We start from the raw sequence: 8,781 nt of genomic DNA, 5'->3' as shown, positions 1-8,781 counted from the left end.
GTGCCAGGATAACAACCTCTCCCTTAACGTGATCAAGACAATGGAGATGATTGTGGACTACAGGAAAAGGAGGACCGAGCACGCCCCCATTCTCATCGACGGGGCTGTAGTGGAGCAGGTTGAGAACTTCAAGTTCTTTGGTGTCCACATCACCAACAAAATATCATGGTCCAAACACACCAAGACAGTCGCGAAGAGGGCACGACAAAGCCTATTCCCCCTCAGGAGACTGAAAATATTTGGCATGGATCCTCAGGTCCTCAAAAAGTTCTACAGCTGCATCATCGAGAGCATCCTGGGTGGTTGCATCACTGCCTGGTATGGCAACTGCTCGGCCTCCGACTGCAAGGCATTACAGAGGGTAGTGCGTACGGCCCAGTACATCACTGGGGCCAAGCTTCCTGCCATCCAGGACCTCTATACCAGGCAGTGTCAGACGAAGGCCCTAAAAATTGTCAAAGTCTCCTAAAAATTGTCAAAGTCTCCGGCCACCCTAGTCATAGACCGATCTCTTTGCTACTGCACGGCAAGTGGTACCGGAGCACCAAGTCTAGGTCCAAAAGGCTTCTCCCCTTAACAGCTTCTACCCCCAAGCCATAAGACTCCTGAACAGCTAATCAATAATCAAATGACTACCCAGACTATCTGCAAATTCCCCCACTATTTTATGCAGCTGCTACTCTCTGTTAATTATCTATGCTTAGTCACTTTAACTCTGCCTACACGTAACCAGAGCCCCCGCACATTGATTGACTCTGTACCGGTACCTCCTGTATACAGCCTCACTACTGTTATTTTACTGCTGTTATTTGTTACTTTTATTTCTTATTTTTAGTTATCTATTTTTTACTTAACATTTATTTTTCTTACAAACTGCATTGTTGGTTAAGGGTTTGTAAATAAGCATTTCACTGTAAGGTTGTTGTATTCGGCGCATGTGACAAAAACAATTTGATTTGAATTTACCATGATAGATTACGGTTTTGATCCTCTCGAACAAGTCAAATTACCTGGTAAATATTCTACTTTGTGTTGAAGAAGTGTTTGTGTATTAAGAGTAATACATTTTATAAACTTCAGAGAAAATAAGCAAAATGGGCCATTGCACCATTTTAACCAATTCTGTCAACTAATTTAGTAATGAATGATGAGACAAAATGCAGGGTAAACTAAAAGGGGAAATGATTAATTTGTTGGTGCGCACAGTCCCTACCTGTATAGACGTCATCAATTGTTTGCTGGTCCGGAAGCAGGTGATTCTTGGGGTTGGTGCTCGTCGAATTCCGAAGTCTGTTGGGGGGTTCTATGGTAAATATGACTGAACAATGTTGTTTTAAAAGACACTTTCGGAATAGAAAACAATTCAATCAATGATCACTAATTGGTGAAATGTCGACGTACTTTTCGGTTTGGCCTAAGTTAGCTAGCTAACGTTTAGCCGTCTTGGTTTAGGTCTCCTAGCTAGCTAACGTTAGCTAGCTAACCGGAACTCTTAGCAAACGTTACGTCTACTTTAGCGCAATAATGTAGGCGAGCATACCGTTACTCCAAAGACCTTATTGCTTATTTTGGACTGTACCACTAGTATGCACTCTTATGTTATACTAGGGATACTGTGTTTACATAACTCGGGCTGACAGGAGGATTTTTGAACAGGGCCTGTATTAACTTATCATAAACCCCGGGGCTTTGTTTTTTTTATGCCGACGACTCAGTCAGGGTTTCAACTTAATCTTGAGAGTTAGAAAGTAGGGTACACAAGGTGCAATTACGATTTTTTGTGTGTGTGCATCAGCAGTTTATCTTATGTCAGTCACTTAATTAGCCATGTCAACTAACAATTTTTAGATTGGTAAATTAGTCCAGCCAGCTATCCAAACTTGTAGTAATGGCAGAATACTGACTGTGCTCAGGGGCCCTGACCTCCATTGATTTTGTTAGTCACTCTCACTCAGATCATTAACATGGCATAAGCAATGGCAAAATGTGAATAATAACAGGTAATTAGCTTTAAAACTGCAAAATTTACTCTCTGCCCCATAGCAAAATGTTTAGAATTGCAGGACATTAACTTTCTCTCTGCTGTCAAGAGGGGGGTGAAAAGTGTTTTGCCCGCACGGTGGGGTGCCCAACCAAATCTTGCATAGGGCCCCCAAGAGGCTAGGGCCGGCCCAGAATCAGTTACCCAACCAAGACAGGGACCCCTAGTTACCCACATGAGCCCCTTACCTCCTCCCATCTGATGATTACCAGAGCGGGCTCATGAGGCCACCTGTGGTTGGTGCTGAGAAGGAGTTACAGTTCACAGTAATCCATTGTTATGTAAATTCCAACTGAAAAGTACCAGTGGCCTGGCTTTGGCCGCAAGTGAGAGCGGGTCCACAGAAGCCATGGCGCCCGGCCCGCGTAGATGAGAACAGAAAAGTCTTAAATTGAGCTAAGCAGAAAATTGACGCCTTTGCAGCCTGAAGGGAGAATGTTTTATGTCTGAACCGGTCCACGGGGGTACGAGTGTATAGCCGGCTGCATAGATTCCCTTTGGACGGTAAGATTAAACGACTCAATATCGCCATCAGCCAGCCTTTGGGCTAGTTCAGACCGAGCATTTGGGCACTTAACAGTCTCCTGGGAAGAAAATACCTTAATCAATAAACGCTAACGGTAGTTAGCGTATATGAATGGGTTACGTCTAGTTATGCTTTAGTTAGATCACTGTAAAGGATATCATGGGTGTTTTGAAGAATATAAAGTGCTGATTTTGTCAGTCTTTGTCCGTGTGAACTCACCAGAACAAAAGTGAACTGCCATTCGGGGTGTGTAAGTGGCAGGGCAACTAACTGGGCAAGACAAGTCATAAGAATTGATAATCATATTGGTCCTACCTATCTATCTAGCTAGCTAATCCTTTCCAATCCCAAATACTTAAGGGCAATTTAGAGTTAAAAGCTTGGTGTCAATGTGGGATTGAATGGACTAGTTTTCCAAAGCTGACCTGTCCATGCGGCTCATTGTCCTGTTTGCCATCTTGACACCTGACTTGGGGTTGTTTTGTGCCCCCGTCACAGGAAGAGATGTCAGGAGAGAGCGTGGTGAGCTCGGCAGTGCCGGCGGCTACAACCCGGACCACCTCCTTCAAGGGCTCCAGTCCCAGCTCCAAGTATGTGAAGCTAAACGTGGGCGGGGCGCTTTACTACACCACCATGCAGACCCTCACCAAGCAGGACACCATGCTCAAGGCCATGTTCAGCGGCAGGATGGAAGTCCTCACAGACAGTGAAGGTACTGTATCTGTCAGACCTCCATGGCACCACTCATTTCAGATAAGTTTGGCGGGAGTGTCTGAGTGAGGAGTCTCTAACACCTATTATTACACCTGTATTTTTCTATCCTGGTCTGAGATCTATTTGTACTGTCTTGCCAACTCCTAAATGGTCATTGTCAAGAGTCATGAGTAGGGCTGTTGCGGTGACCACACCAGCGGTCACAAGTCATGAAGGCAGTCAAATTCCACTTGATTGGTTAGTCACGGTAATTAGGCTTCTCCAAGCTCTGATGCCGCTGGTGATCCTTAGTAGCATACCAAACTTGCTAACCGCCTGGTACTCAGCACTCTATTGTCCCTCTAATCACTTTGACATCAATGCAAATGTATTCGAAAATCAAATTAAAAACTTAATGAGAACCCATGAGCTCATATTGCGCAACATTTCTATAGGCTATGCAATTGTACAACAAAACACAGTGATAGCCTCTAATCAAAGGAGGAGGATCCCATCAGCTTTCTATAGCCTAGGCCTACTATATTTATTTCTCAACTTTCCTAATATTAAGCACATTGTTTATCTTTACAACAGGAGTATAGCCTACCTGGTTGGCATGAAAATGAACCACGGGAAAAGCGTCCTCTGTTCATATTTAAGTGCATAGATTACATGTATTTTTTCCTCCTGCCACTGTTTTAAGACCGGTGCATGATAATGGTCCATTCTAAATCAAAACAAATTTCTTACATATTATTTAGTATATGTAAATCAAGAATAGTCGTCTGGGTGACAATATTAGCCTATCACTTGAGTTATATATCATCACAGAATAAGAAACTGCCTCTTTTTGCGACTTTCTAATCATAGTCGCACACCTCATGTTGTCTAGCCCATAGGCCTATATGTTTTTATAAGGTTTGTATCACATCTAAAGTGGCCAAATAACTTCTTAAAATTAAGCACATTAATCCGCTTTACAAGGAGTGTAGAGGCTAGCTGGCATACAGCGCATTAGTTTTAAGTTTGGGGGAAGATCATTTTCACCATAAAAATGCATCTTTATAATAAAAGCATTACATGCACAATCACAGGGTGCATTACAGCCACAAAGGGGATGCCACCGTGAAATTCGAAGCATTATCAAGTGCTTGTCAAATTGTGAATGAGAGACTAATGAAGTATGTACAGCTTGCACAAAAAGGTGAGCTCATGCTTTAAGTATTAAAAATCAAAACATATTGCCCAACATTTGTATCATAACTAAAGTTACATAAATAACTCTAAATTAAGCACAGGAGTACCTGTTTCTTTTTTAACCGCTTAACACAGAATAGCCGCATGTGCACACTCCCTCATCTTTTGGAGAAACATATTTTCTGAAATTTTATTCAGCTTTGTTCAATTTTATTTTTCATACTATAAAATAATGCCATGGAATTCTAGGCAAATCTTCTGTTCTTCTGAAATGGACTACATTTTCTTCATATCATGCTTTAGACCTGTCTAAAATAAGTAATGGATTCATTGTGAAGTTGTAGGCTATATTACATGGATTTATTCGACTTTTTAAAACAGATATCTCAAAGGTCTGCATCAATGGCTTATCGGCTATGTGTGGAAGCCAGGAGATGCTAAATGTGTTTTTTAATTAACAGTGAATTACCGTGAGACCGACAGTTATTTGCTTGACAATCACCGGCTGACAAAATTCTGTCACGGCCACAGCCCTAGTCACGAGCAATGCAACGAGCTTAGGAGTTACACACAGTATAAACAGAACTGGGATCAGCCTAGTATTTTGTTAGTGGTCTAAAAATGAAAATGGCCATTAAGTTGATCTGGTGGTTGTCCCTGTCCAGGCTGGATCCTGATTGACCGGTGTGGGAAACACTTTGGGACGATTCTGAACTACCTTAGAGACGGGGCTGTGCCGCTCCCTGAGAGTCGTCGGGAGACTGAGGAGCTGATGGCTGAGGCCAAATACTATCTGGTCCAGGGCCTGGCTGATGAGTGTCAGGCTGCCCTGCAGGTACCGTCACCCTCGGGACTGCTTGTTTCTCCTCTCACTCTTTACCCCTTTTCACACTACTGAGCTGAGCCAAACTGCACTGCACAGGCTTGGTTATGCATCGACCATAGTTGCTTGAACCGTGCTGGAAAGGACATGTCAAAAGGAAAATATCAGAGCCAATACTGTTTGGGTCGGCACAATGGTGTGAAATGATCAGTCTCATCCCCCACTCTTCATCTAGCTCTACCTCCCACTGCCTCTACATTCTACACATACACCGTTACGGGCCCAGCCAACTCACTCAATCTGCATCTATTTGTTAGAGGACTTATGTTAAAAATCATCCATTCTAGCTAAAAAAATCTGTCTTCACCATTCAAGTATTTTTTAAAAATCTTTATTGGTGTTCTAGAACAAAGAGTCATACGAGCCATTCTGTAAAGTTCCTCTGGTGACATCATTGAAGGAAGAACAGAGACTCATCGCCACCTCTAATAAGGTATTGTTGACCGAGTCAGGATGAAGGACACGCCCAGTATTTACTTATGCTCTAGTCTCACGTATTCAATTCTGACTGACGTTTTCCTGTTTTGGGTCTACATAGCCCACTGTCAAACTCTTATACAACAGAAGCAACAACAAATACTCCTACACCAGGTGAGAGATTCTTACATCTATTAAAGAAGTGTAAATGATGAATGTAAAGTGAAAAATGTATGGTTTAAGTGCAGTCCACATCCCAGGCTGACTACATTGTAGTCAGCTTCCAGATCTCACAACGCCTGGAGAAGTGTTTAACATCACCTAATCACATCATATGATATAGCAATCTGATGTCCGACTGCATAGTCAATGACGTGGCACACAATAGGTGGTTACTGTGCGACAGCAATTATGTGGCTGCGGTCTAGTTGGCGTGGAACGCAACCTCTTATCACTAACCAGGCTTCCTCATCCTTCCCTCCATGCAGTAACTCTGACGACAACATGCTGAAGAACATTGAGCTGTTTGACAAGCTGTCGCTGCGCTTCAACAACCGTGTGCTCTTCATCAAGGATGTGATCGGCGACGAGATCTGCTGCTGGTCCTTCTACGGCCAGGGACGCAAGATCGCTGAGGTGTGCTGCACCTCAATCGTCTACGCCACAGAGAAGAAGCAGACCAAGGTAATGCAAAATAAAAAAATCGCACTGCAATGGCATATAGTATGATGTCATCTTAAAATATTTTATTGAACACAGACTCAGCAACTACATGTCTCTGGCTTCAAGGCTTTGAAGGTAGAACACCTCTAGTAAACTACCCCAATTTGGGAGTTTGTTGTTGCTAGCCTGCTGTTAGATTACTGTAGAAAAGTATACTTTAATATACCATTGGGACATTTTCTTTGCTACAAAGTACAGGCATTCTTGGCATTCATAACAATGACCAGGCAGACCTAAATACATAAACCCCTTCCCCTCCAGGTGGAATTCCCTGAGGCACGAATCTACGAGGAGACCCTCAACATCCTGCTGTATGAGTCCCAGGATGGGAGGGGTCCTGACAACGCTCTGCTGGAGGCTACGGGGGGTGCCGCTGGCCGCTCGCACCACCTGGACGAGGACGAGGAGCGCATTGACAGGGTCCGTAGGATCCACGTCAAGCGGCCCGATGATCGCACACACCACCACCAGTAACCCCTGACTAACCACCCCCCCTTGACCATCCAAAGCCCAGCCCTGGATGTCTGATCCTGGAATCTCAGTGGACCATGTGTGTGCCTTACTTCCAACACCCAGCGCCTCGCTCTCTCTTCTTCCCCCACTTTTACTCTCACCAGTCCCCCACAGCGGGAGCCCACTGCTGAGGAGAGACGAGTGGAGACTGTGTGTAGTGGTGAAGTTGTTTCATGTAGACCATCTTGTTTTGTGTAGTACTCATCCAACATTTTGGGGTGTTTAGTGTCTCAGAGGTAGGTGGATGCCGAGTTGATTGTGATTGGATTTTCTACTATGTGTGAATTGGATTATGAATGGGACGTCAATGGTGTGGAATGGAATTGTGCCAGTGGTTATACTGGAGGCAATTAAAATGTCAGCATCATGCATTTTTCTTTGGTGCTTGCTTTGTTGCAGCAAGAAGAACAAGAATCATTACGCCTGTCTGAAGTGTATGGAGACACTATAATGGCAGTCAATCAGGTGTTCTACAAAAAGTCCACCAGGGGGCATTATCGAATCAAACAATCTGAGACAGGCAGCGATGCTATCAATATTCAATTAAATCGTTGCATCTTCCTTTTGCCCCATTCTGTGAATATCGGTTGAATCAAAATATCATACAATCAGGTACCTCCACAGTCTCACAACCTCTCTTTAAAAAATCATTTTATGAATAGGATTTCCCATTTAACGCAATGTCCCTTCATGCCATGTAAGTGATTGCTTAAAAGGAGACAACTTGAGCTGTGGTGTGAAGTGTTATCTGGGCTGAAAGAGCTCCAAGGCTGAAATTAATGTCTGAAACCAGAGCTCAACTCAAGGAGGGCTTTTAACAGGCAGAGAAATTAGACCTGTTAACCGTACATCTACACACTGTGTCCCCTTTTAACAAACAGTGCTTGTAGATTCATCTGTACAATTGTACAACAAAATGTTTTACATATTTATACATTATCACAAATAAAAAAAATCTATAAGAATGTTTTTACTCTTATATTTGAAGTGTAAAATGATGGTACATTGTTGCAAAATCAATCAGTGATTCCTATACAAGAGTAGCCTGATGGTTTGATATAGTGCAAAGAAATGTAATTGACTATTTTAGAGAGTAATGCATCCTGCTCTCAGTCAACAGTGCAGTAATGTTTGTTTACAACTGGAAAAACTAAACTAGCATGCATACCCATGCCTCCCTTAGCCTTGAATTCACAAAAGATCCTTATAGGTTTGTGCTGTTTTGGTCCCTTAAATGAACACTTGTCTCCAGTCAATTTTCTTAGACAGGATGGGTGCATAAGGGGATTTATTTTCTTATGAGCTCTGCCTAGAGAATGACATTGAGCCATTGGTTCGTAGCTTTCATGGTTTCCTGAAAACAACTGCTGTAGTTCTGTTTTAGGGTTCATCTCTATAAAACTGATTCCATATCTGTTTGTGGTGTCTTGCCAACTGGCTATTGAGTTAAATATATGCACAACACAAACAGATCTGGAATCAGGCTATACAGGAGCAGAATCCAGATGTTGTCCACAGGTTCTAATGTGCTTGGTCAGTCTCCTGAGACCTTATTCGTTCTCTCCTTAGTGTGTCTGTCTGCTGGGCACTGAGCAGTTCAGCGAGCCTTGGTCCGAGTGGATACCTAGAGTGACAAATATGTTATTTGTTCAGATTGCAAGTATTGATCACCTGCATCAAGTTCATTAGGGAACATAACAGAAACCATTTGCAATTAAATGAGATATTTGTATTGGACACCCATGTAATCCCTCTCAGACTCTGCATTTTTTTTTTTTTTTTAAATGG

The 8,781-nt window shown here is 42.9% G+C and overlaps 2 protein-coding genes across 3 annotated transcripts in view; one reads left to right on the top strand and one right to left on the bottom strand.

Moving 5' to 3' along the window:
* Nucleotides 1–1,150: 1,150 nt before the first annotated feature.
* On the top strand, nucleotides 1,151–8,741 carry kctd10 (potassium channel tetramerization domain containing 10). Its single transcript, XM_024417098.2, has 7 exons — nucleotides 1,151–1,308; nucleotides 3,066–3,279; nucleotides 5,123–5,292; nucleotides 5,687–5,773; nucleotides 5,879–5,931; nucleotides 6,246–6,441; nucleotides 6,742–8,741. Exons 1-7 carry the CDS (start codon nucleotides 1,306–1,308, stop codon nucleotides 6,952–6,954), a joined length of 936 nt encoding a protein of 311 aa, XP_024272866.1. The 5' UTR covers nucleotides 1,151–1,305; the 3' UTR covers nucleotides 6,955–8,741.
* Nucleotides 8,351–8,781, bottom strand: part of myo1ha (myosin IHa) — a 30,479-nt gene continuing 30,048 nt past the window's right edge. For both annotated transcript variants that reach the window (XM_042320392.1, XM_042320393.1), the window contains one exon: nucleotides 8,351–8,617. In XM_042320392.1, coding sequence (XP_042176326.1) covers nucleotides 8,591–8,617 — 27 coding nt within the window. In that variant the 3' untranslated portion in view covers nucleotides 8,351–8,590. The remainder of the gene's footprint in view (nucleotides 8,618–8,781) is intronic.

Source organism: Oncorhynchus tshawytscha, linkage group LG04 (genome assembly GCF_018296145.1).
Source record: "Oncorhynchus tshawytscha isolate Ot180627B linkage group LG04, Otsh_v2.0, whole genome shotgun sequence".
Lineage (NCBI taxonomy): Eukaryota > Metazoa > Chordata > Actinopteri > Salmoniformes > Salmonidae > Oncorhynchus > Oncorhynchus tshawytscha.
Note: the sequence above shows the minus strand (reverse complement) of the source record. Positions and strands in the feature narration are given on the sequence as shown.